Source organism: Mugil cephalus, chromosome 2, assembly GCF_022458985.1.
Source record: "Mugil cephalus isolate CIBA_MC_2020 chromosome 2, CIBA_Mcephalus_1.1, whole genome shotgun sequence".
Taxonomy (NCBI): Eukaryota; Metazoa; Chordata; class Actinopteri; order Mugiliformes; family Mugilidae; genus Mugil; species Mugil cephalus.
The window spans coordinates 25,686,996-25,709,924 of record NC_061771.1 but is presented as its reverse complement, the minus strand read 5'-3'; the positions used below and the strand labels follow the sequence as shown (position 1 = coordinate 25,709,924).

General features: G+C 40.4%; 1 protein-coding gene across 1 annotated transcript; it reads left to right on the top strand.

Annotated features, from left to right (window-relative positions):
• Window positions 1-1,223: 1,223 nt before the first annotated feature.
• On the top strand, window positions 1,224-22,579 carry zgc:92360 (uncharacterized protein LOC436988 homolog). Its single transcript, XM_047579338.1, has 11 exons — window positions 1,224-1,844; window positions 4,008-4,138; window positions 6,270-6,361; window positions 10,202-10,284; window positions 10,362-10,474; window positions 13,553-13,699; window positions 15,102-15,185; window positions 15,312-15,374; window positions 18,814-18,885; window positions 20,184-20,415; window positions 21,198-22,579. Exons 1-11 carry the CDS (start codon window positions 1,757-1,759, stop codon window positions 21,224-21,226), a joined length of 1,134 nt encoding a protein of 377 aa, XP_047435294.1. The 5' UTR covers window positions 1,224-1,756; the 3' UTR covers window positions 21,227-22,579.
• The last annotated feature ends 350 nt before the right edge of the window (window positions 22,580-22,929 follow it).

Genomic DNA, 22,929 nt, shown 5'->3' with positions numbered 1-22,929 from the left:
AGCAAGCAGCAGGTTGACATGGATCATGGATGCAGCTGTGGATGTAAAAGCTTCCCACCAGACCTGGGTATCTGGCTACATTGAGATTTTCCTATTTACCTTTTGTCATCCGAGTTCATTCCAAAGACAACGAGGTTGCCTGTGGTCCAGATTTTCCAAATTAAACTGAGAACAGAACATAGAGAACAGACATGGGCCTTCTGATGGTGCTTGGAAACTAGTGTATAGAATGTATAGTTAAGCTAAAGAGATCTAGTGATCTAGTGGAGGCAAGCTCAAGACTTTGTGCTGTTTTTCATGTTGTTTTTTTTTGTTTGTTGTTGTTTTGTTTTTTTGTTTTTGTTGTTGTTCCTAAACCGTTTTCATGTGGAAGCTGGCTGCTGCCATAAAGAAGTGCCACTGTGTTGGCTGCCTGGTCTGGTCTGATCTGGTCTGGTCTAGGTGGGTGCTACATGTCTAAGTAACATCCACACAAATTGATGCCAGGTCGAAAAGTTCCCCAGCAGAACACTGAATTGTCACAACATGGTCAATGTTATACACTTCTCCCGTCAGTGGTTTTAATGATGTGGCTGATCGGTGCACATTTGCCTATAATAGCCCTCTAATCACTGTTTATTGTTGTACTAGTGGTTAAGTAGCCTTTAGTATCCAGGTACTTCCACCTGTCATTCAAACTGACAGAATTTTCAGACACACAAGTAACAAAGGTACAGTAGTTTTACGCTGTGATATCTGAAGCATGTCACTTAAACTGCCCTTGAGGTACTTTTAAGAACATAGGGATTCTCAGTTCCTCTTTTTCTGACCTACTACTGCATTTAGCCTTCGTTTTATTGAGTGAATAATATTTTCTGGGGTAGCTGGATGATCCAAAATCCCCCACGTTTTCTTTCAGAAACAACGCGCTTTTGCTGTTGAATGAGACTCATTCCGATCCTTTGATTTCTAATTCCACTTCAGCAACAATGACTTCCTCTTTTTTTTTTTTTTTTATGCGCGTACACATGAGCCTATGTGGGTCGTACAACGAACTGAAAGCTGGCACATTACTACATCCTGTTCTCTTCACTTCTTCACAGCACAGACTCTGGTTAAGTGACGTTCGTTTCAAACGTTTTATAGGCTGCAGAGACGGATATTAAATGACAAAAACCCGTTGATGTTATTATTATTATTACTGTTATTATTATTATTCTGAAGGTCACTTTAATAATCTGACCTGTCTACTCTGTGCTGTTCTAAATGTTATAGAGGGAATATTTGCATAAATTGGAGCCGGCGGCGGAGTTTTAAAGCGCCAAAACCACAAATTGTACGGAAAAACAAGTTTGGACAACCTCTGCATTTCACTTCCTAGTTTCATTCTCTCGGCTCCGTTAGGCCAGGAGGTGCGGCTGAGAGAGCGCGACCTGTCTGGAGGCTCTCCGCGTAGACGCGCCACCGAAGAGGTTTCAGAACTGGACTTTGAGCCGCGGACGGAATGGACTTAACGAGGAAGCACTGACTTTTATTGGGGTTTTTATTTTTAATTAATCTCCAGTCGGAAGAGCGCCTCGCCCCTGCTGAGGGCGCACGGGCTACCTGTGCGGACTTGCACGGCAGTCCAAGTGGTGGTGGTGGTGGGAGAGGAAGGAAGGAAGGAAGGTGGGGGAGTGACTGAAGCCCAAGAAGACACACCTTTACCCGTTTGCGGCTCTTTCTCTATCTCTCTCTCTTCTAAAGGAGCGGAAGAATAACCGATCCGTGCGCTGAAATGTCGGTTAGTGAAAGAGCCGTTCGTTCACTACGAGAGATCCTGCACAAGCCTGGAAATGACGCCTGCGCAGACTGCGGCGCACCAGGTAGGTAAAACACAAAGGCAGTAAAAGTTTTTGCTGTACAGGAGAATCTGTGTGATATATCTTTCTGTGACGCGAGGTGCAGAGGGCGGGATTGGCAGTGCGCTCAGGTAAACCTGTGCAGACGTGGTCTTTTAATACTAATCTACAAGCTTTTTTCCCCCCCTATTTTTATCATCCGCAGCCGACAGACTTCCAACCAAACGTTCAAGGCATTAATAGTTCCTATTCTGACTTGTAATGTGTGACAAGGTGAGTCACAGGAATCTCAGGAGGAGGAGGAGGAGGAGCCTTCCTCGGGCTCTTGGAGGTGCAGATGCAGCCCTTGAGTTGTGCTGAAAGGTGGAGGCCCACCTCCAGCTCTGCCTTACAGCAAGTCTCGACAGGAATGAATGTGGGGCTTGCACGCACCCTCATCGAGCTGAGGCATTTGGAAACTTTAGGAGCATTTTAGGAAGTTTACAAGTGAAATGGAGGCACCGCACACGTTCAGCGAACATTTTCTGTTTTCAGCATAACTTCTAAGTAGTGTACGAAAAAATAATCCTCATCTACATCACATATCTACACCGATTGGGCATAACATTATGACCACCTTCCTAATATTGTGTAGGTCTCCCCTGTGCCTCCAAAACAGTTGTGGGTTGAGTGGATGGGCCTCTGTGGATCAGGCTTGTTCCAGTGCATCCCAGAGATACTTGGTCCGTTTGGGGGTCTTCACATTTTTGTTTTTGAGTTGTTCCTAAAGCATTTTTTTTGTGTTTGTGTGCTGGGGATGGCTCCAACCATCAAGGAGGTGGGGCTGCCTGGTGTGCTGTAGGTGGGTGGTGCGTGTCTAAGTAACATCCACACAGATGCCAGGTTCAAAAGTTTCCCAGCAGAACACTGAACTGTCACAAGACAGTCAGTGTTATTTACTCCTCCCGTCAGTGGTCATAAAGTTGTGGCTGATCGGTGTGTGTGTATATATAAATATAGTGTTTTTGCAATATTTATATTGAATACATTAAGTTTCAGATGAGCACACATAAATAGCCCTCAGGCTGCTGCTATGACTGTTACATTTTTGGTTTTTAGTTTAGCCTTTCGTTAGCCGTGTCTGGGGTTAGCTGCTGTATAGTGTCTATCCATAACAAGACAGACTATTTATCCATTTAGCATAACATTCTGGTTTAACTCACTTCTGACCATATACATGTGTTGGTGCAACGTTCAGTACAAGCCCTCGTGGACAGTGTTGCCTAATAAAAGCAGTCTGTGAATCTGTGCCCTGGGGACATACCAAAGATAATTTTACAGCGAGGCCTTTATCTTCTCATCTCTTCATCTTTGTTTATTCAAGGAAAGTCTGTTGCGAAGCTGTTCGAGCCTAGTGTCTCGCTCAAGGAAGACTTTCGTAGCCAAGTTCAGAGATTCCTCCTCTTACGCTCACACTCTGGCACACATTGGTTCCTCATTGTTAGAGGCTATAGAAAGTCGCTTTGTGTACAAATGTTGCAGGTGAACCGGTTCACATTTATGCTGCGCTCTACCTCGTTTGGGGGAAATGAATCAGCGCCTGTCTGTATTCACACATCTGAGATTTAAACCGATAAGGCCAATACTCCCTTTCTCTCACACAGGAACAAGCTGTGTTCAGTTGCGAGCAGTAGAAAGGTGCCAGGAAGATAAGATAGGTGTGGTTAAAGCAAAGAAAATATTCCTCTTATCTTTGTGCTCGGAAGGAAAATGGACAGAAAAATTGACTTTTGGTTTTATGGAGCTGATTTAAGTTGGACTTATGGCTTATGTCGACTAATGCGTGGTTTATACTTCTGTGTCAGCACTGATGTGCACCTCCCCAGAACTGTAACTACGCATCACAGCAAGAGCTACTGTAGCAGAGTGTTTCCCCTTTAGTATTTCCGGCTGCTTCTCCGTCTCTGTGATTCTCAGATTGATATCTTTGGATCAATAAAGATCATTTACCAGAGGCACAATCCATTTGAGGACATTAAATACCTAAAACACTGCCATTACACTTTGTGCAGCCTTAGTTTCCAGCCATATGACACACATTTTCCATCGCTCTTAGGCCTTTCGTCTTTCAGTCCATCTCCTTCTCTATAATTTCACCTCTTCCTCTTATCGCTACTCTTACACTATCTGGGCTCTTCTTGTCTGTAGATCCCGGCTGGGGTTCCTGCTCCCTGGGGGTGTTCATCTGCCTGGCCTGCTCCGGGATCCACCGCAACATCCCCGCCATCAGCAAGGTGAAGTCCCTGACCCTGTCCCGATGGGAGGACCATGAGATGCAGGTGAGACACCAGAGCCAGTTGCGTGTTTCATCTATAACTAGTCCCAAATATAGCCTTAACCGAACCATATCGCCAAAAGATCTCACACTCACTCACTTATATGACAGATTTAGTATGATGGCGAGCATTGGCTAATGTGAACTGGACTGTTTATTATGCTACGTTAAAGTTTAAAGATATGTGCTTATGTGCCGTGGAATAGTAAAGCAAAATGATGACTACACATTGAACCACCACACACTACATTGTGGAATCCAAAGACCTGACTTTATAGTTAGAACGTTAGCTTAATGTAGCGAGTAAAACAGTTGCTAACTTAACTTTGTCAAATATTAAAAAAAAAACACTGAACCATGTCTGTGAATTAAATTAAGTTCGGAACTATTAAAAAAGTAAAATATTCAATTTAACCTACCAGAAAGATTTTCACTCTCCTTCTGTCCAGTCACTCAAAACTGGATTTCAACAATAAATAAGCGGGAAAATGTTTGCAGTAAAAAGCTTGGTGAATTGATTTCATGTCATTTTATGACCCTTTTTTGAAATATATATATATATATACTATAGATTTCTCGTTTGTACTGGACAGAAACAACCCAGCAATTTTAAGAGTTAATTTTGAGATCTTGGTTGTTTGTACGTATTGGATTTTAAGCAACATTTTTCATGACTGGAAAGATGCTTGAACTCCAGACAACGAGCACAGTGGTCAAAAACTATTCGTTGGTGGTTCTTCAACTTGTTTTCATTCTGGGCGTTGTTACAGGCTCATTTAACTTATAACCGTACAAGAATTGTGCTGAATATGGCAAAAGGAAAAAAAAACGCACATTAATAACAAAACAGTAACATTAACATTTTGGAAAGAAATATGTATTTGCTTTCTTGCTGAGAGTTAGAGGCTACATGAGAAGTTACGGAGGAGAAAATGGTTAAATCTTGTTTGTTTAATTCAAATTAATAAAAAAAAAAGATCCAAGACAACTGTCAGTCAAAGTCAGGGAAAAGGAACCAGCAGAAGCTACAGGAAGGTCATGGAAACTCTTAACTAGTAAACTCTTAATTAAAAACTTATAAATAAAATAACTTTTGTCTTAGGACAAACAGATACTTAACCTTCTTTCCACTGTAGCTTAATAAACCTTGCTGGCTGCTGCCTCAAGACAGAAATGAGAGCAGTATCAACTCTCGTATCTCGTATGGTTTCCACATTTTTTCAGGATGCTGCCAGCATGAACTAACTTCATGACAAATCTCAATAATGTGGTGGTTATGGAAAAGGAATCCGTCCATAAAGATCCGCTGTTAGCGCGTTCATTAATGAAAATCCAGGATCGCCGAATGTTCCGCGTACATCGCTGACCGTAAGGTTGGAATAAATTATTTAATGCCTCTTCTCATGAAATGATTGTGACAGTGTGATTTCTTCTGGACAGACAAAATCTTCTCTGTTGATCAAGCACTTCCAAACATATAACTGATAAACGTGTGCAGGGGAATAAAAAGAGAAGAGTGTCTGAGAACCTTATGGTTTTGATTGAAGTTTAACCACTGGATGCAAGATTCTCAGCGTTTGTGCAGTGGAAGCTTTCAAGTTTGCTCACCACATTGGCGTAAGTTGCCAGTTGTGATGTCACAAACTGCTCTCAGGTCCACGCCTTGAACTTGAGAAAACATTCCAGTTTCTGGGGACAAATGTGAAAACAGCCTTTTAGTGTTCAACCCTAATGGAGGTCATTCACACATATTTTTGAGTGGAGGGGCTTTTTATAAAAAAAAAAAAAAAAAAAAGGCATCTTGAGGGAGTAAAAAAATAAAAATTCAAGTTCATATTTTAAAATCTTCATGGAAAATTAATTATTTGAAGTGTTAGGACATCGCGTTCTTACCCGGTACATTTCCCCACCCTGTTTTAGGAGATTCATATAAATCAGATAATGAGTTGATTTGGGCTGTTTGCACAACTTTATCTTGAAATATTTCTCATCTTAGCTCACCCTCGGTTTCCTGAAGCGACAGTGAAGGTTTTTTCGAAGAATGTAATTATCCCACACACAGTCGGAGCTTGTCCTGTAATTTCCATTTTCCATAAATCTGTTAATTTTTTACACGTATACATGTGTTTTATTAGTTCATGGCTGAGAACGGCAATGTGCTGATGAAGAGTAAATATGAGGCCGCTGTTCCCGTCTACTACTACAAACCAACCCACAAGGACTGCCAGTAAGTAACCATAGCAACATGCCATTATTTCTTGTGAACTATAAGTAAGTTCTCATTTGAATAATATGTTAGTTATTTTTTGCTACTTTCACAAGTGTACCCGTGTGTATCTGTGTGTATGTGATTTCCTGTTCTGCACAAGTGCATATATTTCACACTTTATTTCAGTAACATCCCCACCCAGTTTAAAAAAAAAACAAACAAACTTAAATCTTAAATCCTCTTTTTAAGTGTTTACCTCTCAGAATAAATTACAGCTGTATGTGTTAAAGGTGAGTTGGATAGAAGAAACACATTTAAACACATTTCATTTTTTTTTTTCGTAATAAGTACTTGATAAATATAAGATTTTAAAAGTTCCTTCAAAGAAGAGTGAGCTCACAATGTACACGTTATTTTCTCAGTTATCTCATGTTCTGCATTCAGGGAGTGTTTGAAATAATACTTTCAGGGTTGCAACACACAAACCTTTGTCCCGTCACACACTCTGAGCTGGTGACATTTATCTACGGATTGTGCACATTTTCAGCAATGTGGCAGCAGCACTCTACAGGAGCACCGCCTCGCAGTAACTTACGCACTCTTTTATATGTTTCTTTTGGGACATTTCCTGCTCCTGCTGGCAGATTTGGGGAAAAAAAACTGCTTCTTCAAGTCAATTCATGAATAATAAATAGAACTTAAGGCCAGGAGTGTACTAAAATTCAAGCCTATAGGTGATTTCTATTTCCCACTGCCTCATATATTGATGTCTCAGTTTTCAGTCTGAGCCTTATTGTGACCCTGTTGGTCCTGTCAAAGTATTTTTTAGCAATTTTAAAATCCCACGAATGCATACAGCTTGATTTTATGATATACAGTATAGTTAACTCTATCTGATGTGCGAGGTCCAAATAAACCTCATGGTTACGTATGCAGGGTTAATTCTTAACACACCAAGGTGGAACATCCAGAAAAATATGTTTTTTTGTGTGTGTCTTGTTTTTTCCATGAGTGTCATTTTTTTTAAATAGTCTAAAGGGTTAGGGTTACTTTAAAATGTATTTCACCATAGTGTACAGAATATAGATGCCTTATATGCAATTAGCAACATTAGCTCAGTAAGATTACATTAAGTTAATAACTTACTTTCGTCATTTTAATTACTTCAATATTGTCTTTTTGTGGAATTCACAATACTCACAACTGAGTGAAACAGAATCTTCTTTAGCAAGGAAAGGCCCGACTACAACTCTAACTCTATGTGCAGTGGTCTTGCAATAGTAGCAAAAGAGTGCATAAGTGGTCATGCAACTATTGCACTGCGGTCGTGGTTGTTGGCCCTTTGACCAAAGCTTTTATTTTTAGCCAGAGGAAAAATGAAATGCACCTCAAGGTGTTTTTCAGAAATGGTTTTGTAACTTCCTCTTGTATGTGGTGTTACGCTCAGGCACTTTGGCTACTCTGCTTGCATAGCTAATGTCGATATAGATACTTTAAAATAAAGTTTATTTTAAATTGGGACCTTATGGGAAATGTGTGATGTGTTTACATGATGCAGATTTTACCATGTACAGTATGTATTGTGTAAATATGGACAATGCGTCCCCACTTCCTTGTTTTGGTCAAACTGATGCCATTTTCCCGGGTATATGGGCAGCACCCTGTTGCTAGTACTATTTAATGAATTGTTCTTTCCAACTCTCACGGCCGTAAGGGACCACTGCATCGAGTGGTTGCCATGGCCACTTGTAGTCATCATGATGTCGCATCCTGTTTCTATAACTAAGTAAAACAAAACTTATCAGAAAAATGGACAGTTGATTATGCACCAGTATTAAATTAACTACCTAAAATGACTGAACCATCCTTGAAAAAGAGTGTATTTGATGTGTACTTTTGTGTTTTAATTCGACCCACGTCTCATCCACTAACATTGAAGGAGGAAGAGCTCTACTTGCTTTGGCTTCACGTTTGAGGAGCTCTTCCGCCGTCTATCTTTATGCTCTCTATGGTTCCTTCCCAACACTCAATACGTTTACATGCACGTAAATTTATTATAGCCTTAATCCAACTCTAACTGAACAATTTAAGTGCATGTAAACATGCTACTCTGACTAATGTCAGAGTTCTCTTTACTCTGACTCCCAGATAAGACGATTGGAAATCAATTTTCACCTGTATGTATACACCTTAATTGGAGTTAAACTAGCCCCCGAAACAAAAACATCGAAGAAAGCTGGTCACGGCAGAAGAAGGTAAACAGACTCGGTAGAAGAACCACCTGAGGGATAGCATGCATCTTATCTGCACCATAAGTAGCACGTACATTACGTACAAGAGTAACAAGTATCGGGTGTCGGTTTGTTTCCTCCTATCACTGGCTTGAATCAAAAATGGCTTCTAGACTTCTAGTAAGCTGCTCTTCTGTTGATGCTCTGAATACATTAAGATCATGACTTTGAAATGTCTCATTCCTGAGTATTAGACTCGGGTTGTTCGTGGAGTCTCTCCAAATCCAACTCAAACAAGCTCAGGTCAGAGCCTCCCCAATATCTGCCTTATCGCTTTGCAGATTGAAGCTGAAATTTACAGCCACGAATGACAGCTGAGAACTGAGATTAACCACTCAGTTACTCGTACTTAACCTATGATCTTTCTAAATGGACAACAGCTTCATCTAATCTGCCGAATCTTCCGTGTAAAATCAAGAAGTCATATATTTCAGCAGTGGTGAAACCAACACTTTTTGCTGGCTGACCATCTTCCTGTCTTGTAAACATGCCTTTTTTTGTTTTGCTGTCTGTATGTATTATGCTTTGCGTTCACCTGGTTACAAATGATAACTGTGTTGTTGTAACCGTGGCTGAGCCAGTAGACAAGACAAGAATGTTTGGAATTGTACAAATGTCAGATTGTTAGAAAAGAGCAGCTCGTCTCAGGTAACACATATACACAGACGCACTGTCTTCGTGGCTATGTGCTTTGTGAGGACAGCCATTGGCATAATGCATTCTCGAGCTCCTTTCCCTAACCCTCAACATGTCAACTAAGGAACTAACCCCAACCCTTACCCATACCCTAACCTGATTGTAATCTTTGCCTTAAAACCAAGTCTTAATCCTCAAAGACTTTGCAGAAATGTCCTCACTCCGATAGAAACTCAGCCGGTGCTCAGAAAGATAGCTGTACAAGATCACACACACACACATACACACACTCCATAAGCTCTTTGCTTGACAGACATTGTAATGTGTGTTGCATTCGTATGGAAATCCCTGACGAGAATATATATATTCTTCTTATTCCTTTAACTTAGCAATGCATGTATTGTATCTCTTCACAGCTTTTCTAGGTTTATTTTTCTTTGTTGTTAGCATCTCCAGCTAGCATTAGGTAGTTTAATTCTACTCCCAAACAGTGTTTTTGACAGAGTGGCTCAAATGAAAAGGTTTATGGCTATAGCAGTAGCAATACAAAGCTTTCTACTAGCTATCAATACCAGTTTAAGCAGTTAAAGTCCTACGTCTCCAACTAAATGTCAAATCAATAGATGGTTTAAAATTGAAGCTGACAGATTCACTTATATTTATTATAGATTTACTTTACTCATTGTTACACGGCCATGTGACTTCATTTAATTGGTAACCAGTCATTGTGTTTCATATCATGACATGATTTTATAGTCAGATTCATCAAGTGGACTAAATAAAATATTACTCAAGTGAAGTCTTTATTGATTGAATTTTTAACACTGGATTTCCCAGCATTCACTGTGAATGCAAAATTATCCAGCTTCCTTTAGTTTGTACCTTTTTAGATCCTAGTTACATGACATTGCCTCTGTTTGTGTGTGTTCAGGGTGTTGAGGGAGCAGTGGATAAGGGCAAAGTATGAGAGGAAGGAGTTCTGCGACCCTGGGAAGAACTTAACATACGAGGAAGGTGAGTGCGCCTACGCACGCCAACGTTTTACCCGCATTAAAACTCGCTAACGGATTACCTTTGCTGGCCTCCTGCAGGAACCAGAGATGGCGTGCTCATGAAGAGGGGGCGGGACAACGGGCAGTTCCTGAGCAGACGATTCGTCCTGTCAGAGAGGGAGGGGACACTGAAGTATTTCACCAAATATGATGTAAGCACTCGTTTTCACGGGACTTTTAGCTGCTTTGTGCAGTAGAGATGCAGCTCTTTGAAGGTAGCCATGGATCTTGTGGATCTATACATTTGAACCTTTTAAAGTTAAAACATGCAGTATTTGAATTACTGTAACTCACAATGATTTGCACTATTGACAATATTCAGATTGTGGCCGAACACCGGGAAGTTGTGCTTATGTCTGGAAGACCAACCTGCTGACAACAGCAGCAGTGCATCATCATTACCATAATGGCAGCTCTTTTTTTTTCCAGAAAGTACAACTTCCCAGTGTTCAGCCACATTTTGAATTTTGTCCATCGTAAAGTTACGGTAATTCAAATACTTCAAGCTATTTTTTATGCGCAGGCAGATGTTTAGGTCTTAAAGGGTTAAAAAGCCATTCAAAAGAAAATATTCTTCGGGGAAATAATCAGTGTGAGGAATAATAGGGTAAGATTTTGATTAAATTTTGATTTGTCTAGAAATTTGTTAAAATCCTTTGCAACTGACCAAATTTGGACCTGGGTAAACCAAGGGCAGCTACAGTCACCACTACGCAACAAACCCTAGCACTTCTTGAGAAATCTTTGGTTTCTGAGTCACCAGCCACCCACTCAAATGAACTGTGTTCTCCCCCTTCTTGAGACAGCTGAGTAGTAACACACTCATGTGTGAAAGCAAAAAAGTAGAAAAACAAAAGATTCACCACTTTGCCTCAGTTCCAGTCATTCGTTTTAAAGAGCCGGTCAAGAGATTCGGTTTGTTCGCTAATGTCACAACTCTAGTGTGCAGATAAGCAAACTCTTTACCAAAAATTCACTTCCATCACATGTGAAAATCACAGTGCAAATACCTTATAATTAAAGACCTTCTGCAGACAACATCCTTACGTGGCTACGTATACCTACCAGGAGATAGGAAAATAAATACTCGCTCTCGCCGTTGTGTTTGAGCGTGCTCAGACAAGCTTAACCAGCAGCCTGCCCTCTCCGTCAGTGTAGCTGATTCACTAAGCTGTACACCAATCGAACCAATAAGGTCTTTAAGCACTGGGAGCACTTTATTTGTCACAGTAACCAGGCTTAGGGGAAGTGGGAATAATAGGTTTTAAAAAAAGACTATCATGCTTTTTTTAAAAAGAAAAAAAAGTTGCATTTTAATTGTGTTTTGTGTGTGTTTCGTTCAGGTATGTTTTGGCATTCATGGCCAACTAATGCCTCTTGGAATGTCACTGAATGCCTGTCAATATATATATATATATATATATATTTGCTTCTGTTTTTTCCAAGATATGGTTCTCTGTGAAATATGTCTGCTTTCATATTTTCCCCAGTGAAACAGCCTTAGCACACAAAACATAACCACCCTCGTGCCGTCACACTGGTGATAAAAGTGAAGGAGTCGCTGGCTTCCACACTAGGTTTTTAAATCCTTTGAGCAGCCAGTTGGCATTCAGAAGAGCTTTGAGGTGTGAAAAGTATTCCGGTAGAGTTATACAGTCTGGACTCGAGTCCAGCTGACTCCCCTCCTCAGCCAGTTTGTCACACTCTCTCTCCCTCTTCCTGCTTTATAATCTCGAAGAGTCAACATTCACCCTGAGCAAGAAGTAATCAGTTGTCTAATCTCTTGTACGTAGACATAGCTGTTTGTTTTCTGTTCGAGTCAAGGTCAGAAGGACCTCATGGATATAGATTGTGTGGCCCATTCTCATTCTAAGCAGGCAGGTTGAAACACCGCTTGCACATACACTCACTTGCCACTTTATTAGGAACACGTGTTGAATTGCTTGTTAGCACAAATAGCTAATCACGTGACTGCAATTCAGTGCATTTAAGCATGTAGAGGTGATCAAGACAACTTGCTGAAGATCAAACCGAGCATCAGAATGAGGAAGAAACGGGATTTAATTACTTGTTGGTGCCAGACAGGCTGGTCTGTGCATTTCAGAAACAGCTGATCTACTGGGAGTTTCACGCACAACCACCTCTAGGGTTTACAGAAAATAGTCTGATAACAAGAGAAAATATCCAGTGAGCGGCAGCTGTGTCCAAAATTATTGTAATTGTCCAAAACTGGACAATAGAAGATTGGAAAAATGTTGTCTGGTCTGATGAGTCAGCTTTGACATTCGGATGTCAGGGTGTAAACAACATGAAAGCATGGATCCATCCTGCCTTGTATCAACGGTTCAGGCTGCTGGTGGTGGTGTAATGATGTGGGGGATATTTTCTTGGCACACTTTGGGCCAAACTTAGTACAAACTGAGCATGGTTTAAATGCCACAGCCTACCTGAGTATTGTTGCTGACCATTTCCATCCCTTTATGACCACAGTGAACCATCTTCTGATGGCTACTTCCAGCAGGATAATGCACCATGTCACAAAGCTCATATCATCTCAAACTGGTTTCTGGAACATGACAATGCGTTCACTGTACTCCAATGGCCTCCACAGTCACCAGATCTTAATCCAATAGAGCACCTCTGGCATGTGGCGGAACGGGAGATTGGCATCATAGATGTGCAGCCGACAAATCTACAGCAACTGTGTGATGCTATCATGTCAACATCTCTGAGCAATGTTTCCAATACCTTGTTGAAAGTATGCCACGAATAATTAAGACAGTTCTGAAGGCAAAAGGGGGTCCAACCTTTTACTAGCAAGGTGTATAAAGTTGCGAGTATAGGTTTGGTGGGATAAGAGCTGATGACTGAAGTGATTTTCTTTTGCAATCATGCCTGTTTCAAACAAAATAATAATTGTGTAAAGTTTTTTAACCATCTGGTCTGTTTGACAATAGTCTACAAAAGAAAATATGTTTGGATTTCTGCGATTGGAGCTGTACAGCTGTTTGCACAAAAAAGGTGATCTAGGAGGTTTATAGGTGTACTTCTATCCTGGTACCATACCCCCCCCCCCCCCCCCCCCCCCCCCCCCCCCAAGCGACATACAGCATCCAGCTGTTTATATGATGCACACCAGACCATCTTCTTCTATTGCAAAGCAAATTGAGATGTACTGTCTGTCTAGTTTAAGGTAAAAAACATTCTTCTTTCCTCACACGTAATTGCAGGCTAAGGAGCCAAAAGCAGTGATCAAAGTGGACAGCATCAATGCAACCTTCCAGCCGGACAAGATAGGAAATCCCAATGGCCTGCAGATCACCTACCTCAAAGACTACAGCACTCGCAACATCTTCGTCTACCATGACAGCGGCAAGGTCTGTGTGGTTGTCACACTACACTCACATTAATGAATACTGTGGCCATGTAATCATACTTATAAAAAAGAAATACCTGTCACTTACCCGTTAACTAATTGGAACAAATAAGGTGACATTCATGTAGAGGTCCTGGTCATCTGTCACATTAAGAGACAGATGTGTTGAGACTGCCGAGCTTGTATTGTTGTGGGCGAGTCGCCAAACCTTTTCAAAACCATCTGTACCAATTTTTGCTGCTCGATGGAACCCATTAGGAGATGACATTCGAACATCCCACCCACCATTCTGCATTATTTATAAACTGCTTTGTGATCTGGGTTGAGGATTTATTTGTAGCGATGTGAGATATTATCTGAGACCTGGGACTCTGCTGCAAAACCGCATCTCATTTATAACATACCTTCTGTTTTACTGTATACTACCGTCATATTCATAAATTCATAAATAGCGCCTATAAATAATGTTAAAATACAAAGGAATATTGTGAGGTTAAAAAAAATCAATGCACTAGAGGTTAGGATGTACTATCTTGCTTTTGGTGCTTTATGGTTTGAACATTTTAAAACACAATAGACGTGAAGGCAGAGGAACTTTTTATAGCCTAATTGTCTGGAACCACTCCGTTGGGAACTGATTATCCTCCAGCAAAGATATGCCGGGCTAATCAAATCATTTAATGGGGCTTCATGCGGTAATAGACTGAATAAGAACAGTAACGTAGTCGTACATCTGAGCACAGTGATTCTTGGCAGTCAGGTAGCCTGAAGTGTTGGTAATCAGTCCAAAATTTGTCCAAAATTCAGATTAAAGAAGCTTGAACTTGACTGCATGTCACAAAGTCCAACTTTATTCTTGTTTCTGAAACATTGCATAGATGCTTTCCAAACTGTACAGGTGTATTTAGTCCACTGCTTAGATTCTCCTGAACTATCTCAGCAGCCCTCCAGAGCGTAATTTAAGAACTTAAGGTTTGACTTCATCAAAAAAATACACCATAAATTAATATTACCAGACACTAAATGAGAACCACAACACCAGGTTTCTGTGTCTGGATTCAAGTTGTTTCTTCTAGGGCAGTCGGAGTGTGAAGTCTGATCTGTGAAAATATATCTCTGGGTTCTTTTCAAATCTGTTGGTACAGTCAATCACACAACTGCTCTTCACCTTTTCTAAAATTAATTTTACAAACAGGACAGTATTAAAGCCTATAATTCAAACTAACGCGACTAACCTCCATGCTCAACTGTCACCTTTTGCCGCTCAGCGGTCGTAACCACGGAGGCGTCGTTTGCTGTGACGTCAGGTGCATAGTCTCTATAGTGTGTAACCTACAGCTTAAAACATGATATTAAACGACATTTTATATTTTTAGTGACTGTTTCCTCTCTGTCTTCAATAGGAGATCGTAGACTGGTTTAATTCCATCCGTGCCATTCAGCTTCACTATCTGAAGGTGGCCTTTCCTGGAGCAACTGATGCTGAGGTGAGCGTGTACATCCATCTGGCTAAAATCTGTGTTAATTGGTCTTTCTTTTATATATATATATATATATGCTAAACATATTTTACATCCGTAAAATGAGTTTTTCTTTTGCTTCGTCGCTTTCAGCTGATACCCAAACTTACGCGTAACTTTCTCAAGGAAGGATACATGGAAAAGACAGGCCCCAGGGCAAGTACACCTCCACTTGAAAATACACACTGTTAAATGCTCCACATGTATTTCTCTTTGCTGTATTTACGCTCTTCTTCCTTTACTTTCTTCCATATGTATCCCGGCGCAGCAGTTGGTTTTTACATACACAATCCATAAAGTATACACAAGTTAATGTTTTAATAAATCAGAGTTAGCCAGAGTTTCCTGAATGCACATATCAAGAAATGTGCAGATTATTTTGTAGATGCCATGGAAGTTTCCAAGGTATCTGTAGTTATATATTTTGCTTCAGGGATTGTACGCATATGTGTGTCAGTCTAATACCTGCCTTCTCCTAGTTTAAGTATTAGGGTTGCAAGATTCCAGGAATTTTCAAAGTCAGATATGCTAAATGTAAGCTAGCTAGCACCATTTTGTTAAAGAAGTTAGCTTTTCATGGTGCTAGCTAGCGCAAAAAAATGCTAGATGGTTTTATGTAACCACACAAAATTTCATACATCAGTTTTAAATGCATTGACCTTTCCATTAGTTCAGCTATGTTATTTAACAGAAAAATGCCACAAATTCCCAAAATTCCCTGACTAAAGTATCCAGGAAAAGTTTCCAGAAATTTACTGGAAATTGACTGGAATTGTTCCGCCCCTTTGCAACCCTATTACGTTTAAAGAGTAAGTCAATTTGATGGCAGACCTTATTAGTTAATCACATTACTTCTGCATTATTTTCAATTCAATAAAATCTATATAGCACCAATAACGATACAAATTGTCTCAAGACGCTTTACAAAAAACAGCCTGCAACCTCCAGAGCAAGCCTGAGGGCGACGGTGGCATGAAAAACTCCCTTTTAACAGGAAGAAACCTTGAGCAGAACCCAGTTCATATGGAGGGACCTATCTGCTGAAGGCCAGCCGGGTAGAAACAGAGAAGATAGAGAGAAAAGAAAAACAGGAGAAACAGATACACAAACTTCTGTCAAAGATACATATATCAAGCGGAAGGAAACACGTGGGATCTAATAATATAACACATATGACACATACACGTCGATTATAATGGTGACATCAGTCTCAGTGTTTGTGCAAGAAATCCGTCACAGTGTCCATATTATGTTGGTTCAAAAGTGTAAGACAGTAATGCTTGTGGGTTCAGGCACGTATTGGGTTTTTGTAGAAAATCACAGTTTCCAAACTTAATAAACAGAATTTTTTAAAGTATTTCTCAAGGACTGTCGAAGATGATAACATTTCCTTAGACCTCCGGTATTGTTTTTTAATCCATGCCTCAATCCCACTTCCCACGTTAATATCTGTTAAAACTCAAATTTACACAATTAAGCATGAACAGCAGTGGTTTACTTCTCCTGCTAATGTGAGTCACAAAAGAAATGTATTAAATAACATGTGGTTCCTGGATTATACCAGTGAAAGCCATTTATTTCACTCTTTCACAGTGGACAACGCCTCACTGTGACAGTTCATCTGCTCTTGCTGTGATAGTCTATGGTGTTGTGCATGAATCTAAACTGGAAAAAAAAATCCCAATTCATGAAGAGATTCCAGTAAACAAACAAAAAAAAAAGAAAATCAAACGCAGTATATTTAAAACTATTTGAATCCAAACCAAGTTCTCAGATTGAGACTGAATTTCCATTCACCGAGTCAGAGATTGTTCCCTCCCGTGTTTAATTGAATGCGAGCTGGGCCACGAGGCTAACCAGCCCAGCTGTCAGCGTGGCTGCTCTCTACCTCCCTCTCTACTGACTGACAGCTGAGAGCACCACCTGTACCTGCACAACTTAATTCGCAAGTGTGAAATGCACGCACAAAACAGACGTATGTCGGGATTAAGCAAACACACAAACAGGCATTTGTTCATATGCATGCAGTCACGCACAGCTGCTCAGGCGCTTTGATATTGGCATATGTGTACGCATGCATGTGCTTCCACACGTAGGATTCAGACAGAAGCACCTATGCGTTAAGAAACCCGATACTCTGCGACACAGCCGGTTCTGTATTCACACAGACACAGAGTCTCGTTCTCTGTCTGTCAGACTCGGGAGATGAAAGAACACGCTACCTCTCAACGCTGGGTTGATTTGCTAAATGGCTGTCATCATTCATTTCCTTCACTCTCACGTGAGACATATTTGTGGAAGGAGTCAACGGGGCAAAACGAGAAGGGAAGAGTAAGTTGTTTAACACTATGTCACAATGAGAATATCAAGTGACGAGTTTCCAATTAAATATCACTAAATAGTCCCTAAACAAAAAGAAATCCCATTTGAAAGTATTTAGCGCTGACGGACACCATGCAAATAAACAAACAAGCAGAATGCTATCCGATCACTTTGTCATGGTTATGACTTTTAAACCTGTTTTTCTTAGTTTCCTGTTATATTTTGGAAAGTTCTTCCTTGTTGTTTCTCGTCTTTTGTCACTTTTTCACCCTTTGATTGTTAAACTGGTTCCTCGTTGTGTGTTCCACCGTCATTCCTTTCACCTGTGTCTCGTCACCTCTCTGCCCATGTGTATATATAGCTCTGGCATTGCCTTTGTTGTCTGTCATGTTGTCTGCAATCTCTCCCCTGGCCTGTTATGTTGCCCCGTTAGTGCCTTGTGCTTCTTGTCTTCTGAATGTCTCATTTTGGTGCTTGTGTTCATCAGTGTTTTACACCTTTTGTTCCTCTTTTCTTGCCACCTCCTGCCTCGTCCCTGTGTCTTGCTTCTGGGTCAGATATCATGACAGAGATCAGTTCATGGACATTTGCAGCCAAATGACGGATTCAAAAAAAGATTGCACTACTGATTCATGAAAAGAACTAAAAAAAATAGGCCTGCAAACACAGCTGGATCAAAAGGACAGAATTTTTAAAGGGCTCTCATGACTAATGACCAAACACCACTTTGCTCTTTTTCTTTTTCTATCATTTATAATAGCGGTTGTATGTTGTTGTTATTTTTTGAGTGAAAGAGGCAAAACTCCTCTGACGCAGAGTACCCCTGTAGAGTATAGGTGGTCTCTAATGCAACTCATGACTCGTTGCACTACCAAAGGAATGTGGACCAACCACCTCTAAATGTGGTCAGAGATCGGATCTTGCAAGTGTGATCTCAATGCATCCTTGGGGGCATTTGCACCTGCTGTTTACGTGATCACATCTTAATGCAAAAGGTTTTGCTTTAGACTATCAGATGTTAGTCTTTCTCATAGCGGTGGACATCATGTTAAGATCTGGGAACACCAGATGAGGTTTCCTGGACCAGCACCACTCACCTTAACATTTCAGTCTCAGATAAAGTATGAGAAAACTGATGCACTGTGCGAGTTCTTAACATCAGAATATGACTCACTTTTTAATTTAAAACCAGACAGATGACACTCCTGGTACAAACACAGTGCTGCACTGTCTTGTGTCTTCTTTCATGTCTTCTTGTTTTGTGTCTACATAGCAAACGGAAGGTTTCAAGAAACGCTGGTTCACCCTGGACCAAAGACGACTCATGTACTTCAAAGATCCACTGGTACGGCATCGACTCACGCATTTTCTCACATCAGAAAGCACTCTATACGTTCACCTCCAATGACCACGTGCGTAGCACAAAGTTGACTTCATAATATTGCTGTGCACAAAAAGACGTTTATGAGCACTATGGAGTGTCAGGGAGAGTCATTTTCTATCAAGGAAATTAGATTAAGTAGACAATGTTAGGAATATGAAGTCATGACTCAGTGGGGAGAGGTGGAATATACGGTACTTTCATTCTCGACATAACTTAATTACACATATGGTATTTCTTGCCATGACTTCTCAGTGGAGATTGCCCCAGAGTGAAACGCTAACCCGCAATAAACTACACTGACACTTTTACAGTACGATAGCAGCAGTCGAGAAGTTGTTTGGGAAGACACTGAATGATTAGAGCGAGTTTTTATTGCAGCGGTTATCACTGAGAGTTCGACAAAGGCTTTCGACAGGGGGCCGCTCCGATTGCTCAAGCCTTGGCTGAAGCGCGCATCAAGATAGCCGAGGCGGATTATCTAATTACTTTTGCTGATGCAATAGTTCAGTGGAGAAGCGAAATAACTGGAGATGCTAAGCGACTGAAATGTCCGACTTACCCCGAGTGTATTGGACAAACGAAAGCTGGAAGATGAAAGAAAGGGGAAAACCAGTGAAGTCGAGGGTGCGCAGGGAATATGTGGAGGAAGCTCCTCAAAGCAGTTTAATTTGATCACTTGGATAATAACTAAAGTATGCAATGTCTGATGTTGTATGCACAATGGTCCACCGCGTATGTAATATCTCCACGCTTACAACTCCGTGGGATCTAAAGCAACAATCCCCTTCCCAAGACAAATACCTAGAACATATGCTTTGAAAACGTCCGATCCTCTCATGGATACAGAAGCTATCATGTTAAGTCAGGTAGTCTCATTGGTTGGTTAACATTTAGGAGATCAAAAGGAACCTGGCGCACCAGATGCTTTATTACAAAAAGCCATAAAAGTTGTCTTTGGAGCACGTCTGTAGAAGGTACCCATGCTGAAGAAGGCCCTTCCTAAGGCTACCGTTGAGTACAGATCGAGAGCACTCATCTTAGACATCATGAAAGCATTTGAAAGACCAATCCTGAATTCGCTAGTAGTCAAGCTTTAACCCAAATCCAGATTTTAGAGTTTAAGACACCATTGTGTTCTAGCTCCACTATGCCTGCCTGCACCCACCCTGACAGCTCAAGGGCTGGTGTCAGTATCTTATTCTTGTATTAGCATTCAGCCTACCCTGCTGAGAAGTAAGATGACTTCTGTTCTCCTTAAGGACGCCTTTGCCAAAGGCGAAGTCTTCTTGGGGAACAAGGACCAAGGTTACAGCGCCTCCGCCGGATTGCCTGCAGGCACCTACTGCAACGGCACCTGGCAACACGGCATCACCATAGAAACGCCCGACCGCAGCTTCCTGTTCACCTGCGAGTCCGAGAGTGACCAGCAGGATTGGCTGAAACACTTCAGTAATGTCCTGAGTGCTCAGATGTCTCCTCAGGAGTATACAAGTAAGACTTCAATAGTAATTAATAATCAGTAGGTCTAAAGCTCAAGGCTTTTGACCTACTGATTGCTTCTTGGTTTTTACGTGTTCCATAGTTTCTTTCTCTCCAGGGAGGTAAGCTGTGGAATTAAAACAAGCCACTGATTGCAAATTTAAAAAGACCCTTATTTGTGTCTATTGGCATAAGAAAATCTTGTGCATGTTCAACAGCAGCATACTGTATGTACCAAATCACCTTTTGATGGACACTCAGTAGGTCCAGTAAAGCAAAGTTGGGTTAATTAACTCTGGTTGGTGAAATATTGTTTGAGGAAAGCCAGTTAACATTTATTGCTTCACTAAATTATAATCCCATTACATCTCCACTAGCTGTAATCTGTTGGTAGCACGACTAAAATTCACTGCTTCATTCACTCATTGATTATTCTTTATAACACCATCTTCATTTACTACATATTAAGGCACGGCTTCATTTTATGGTTTTATTGGTTTCCAGGAAACTCCTCTCTTCTAACTTTCTAAGTAGCCAGGATTAAGCAGTAAATAACAAGGATATGGCTTTGTTATTAATTATTAAGTAAATGGAGAAGTAAAGTTTCCAGAAGCACTTTCCAGAAACAAATTTTAATTATAAGTTCACAGAAAATTGAAACAGTTTGTGGAAATTATCCTAAAGTTCAGAAAGAAAAAGGTTCCGAAAACAAAGGGTTGGTACCTGCTGAGAAAGAAAAATTTCTCTTAATTTTTTTTTTTTTGTAACTTTTTAAACTTCTTATTGTTTCCAAGTGGAGGCCTTGTTAAAGCACCGGCATTGATGGACCAGGGACCCGTGGGACCTTTTCTTCGCCTCTCAGTCCATCACCAGCCTCACTCAGGACCCACATCTCCTCCTCCACCGGCCACGGCTCTGATCTTCATCACTACTATGGTCAACACTAGAGCTGGCTGATAAGTCCCTACGGAATGGTCACAAGGTTATCACAATGTTAAGAACGAGAGGAAGAGGGCAATGTCGACTGGTGCAAACAAAGGTTACAATGGTGTTTTGCTTTTATTTTCATGACAACTTTGGTGTTCATTTAAAAGATTTCTTGTAGGGTTGGTGGTCATGTTGGTTACTGGTCAGGTTAAATAGACACTTCCTGTGTAGTACTATTCACTGTATTTAAATAGGTCCTTAGACAGGTACTGGTATTAAAATACAATTCATTGTACACTAAATGCAAATAAATTCAAACTAAAAGCCATTCAGACGTTGAAGTGCCTTGGTCCTCTTGTATATCGTGCAAGTATTCTGTGTGATCATTGCTAGTGAGATGCAGCCAGTTACATATATTCAGAGAAGACATTTTGACTTGACACCTTGGATCAAGCATTGATAATTAAGTTAATGCTGGCTGAATTCCATTCGGCTGCTTTGGTTTCTGTTGTCCTGGGATTGTTTGTGCGTCTGGCATTAGGTCAAAACGTGGGAAACGTATGGAGCTGTGCTTTTTCTGTAAGGTCAAAATGTCTGCTGTGAAGAACACAAATGGCTCAAACAAATACAGACATTTTTTCATTTTTTTATTATGATCATTATCATACAAAGCCATTTTGGAATTTTAGAAATTTATAGATACTCCCCTTTCTGACTCATGAGCTCTGATGTTAAATACACATTGTTTTGTTTTTTTTCTTTTATCTTCCAAGCCAGCTAATGTCTACAGTCATCCTGTAGTGCAGTTAACATCGCAAATTACACTGGACGTCAGTAGATCTGTGTGTATTAGAAAGCACAAATCTGTTTAATTTTGAGTTATTCTGTCAAATATGCGCTTGAAAGGCAATAAAGCAGATTTGTAAATGCATTGGGTTACAAATATGGAAACACTACACTGCTACTGAACGGCGTTATAGCACCTCCGCGTGGAGTAATCTACACGTACCTTTGTTAAAATAAGCAGCAGGTCCCGTAAAAAGTTGTTGTTGTTTTTTTTGTAATTCAGTCATTATCAAACACCAGCTGATACATTATAATGGTTTCTTGTTTTCCTTCTTTTGGTTTTAAGAGGTACTCATTTTGTGTTGATGCATTCATTTAAAAAAAAAAAAAGGAATTTCTATGTTTGACCATGTTTGACTGACATAGAAAATTATTATTAATAAAAAAAAAGATTGCTTCTGAATGTTGTCATTTTTTATGTACAGATTTCTGGGTGGATTTAGTTGCATGAATTATTCATTTTTAATAGAGTTACAAATTAGACTGTCCCAAGTATCACACTGAAGGTGAGTTATTAAAAGCAAAAGCTGCATAAATGCAACATATAAAAGTGCATCTGGAAAGATAAGAGATAATAAAAAAAAGCTAAGTAATCTCTTAAGTGTATTCTACATTTTAGCAGGAACCCCCACACGTTTGGACTAAACGTAAAGTATTATGTGTTTGATGACTCTAGATATTAGTATATTATATTCGCTGACAGTTGCCCCCTTTGCCAGCCATTTCTGGGTGTCTAAAACTACACCTTGGTGC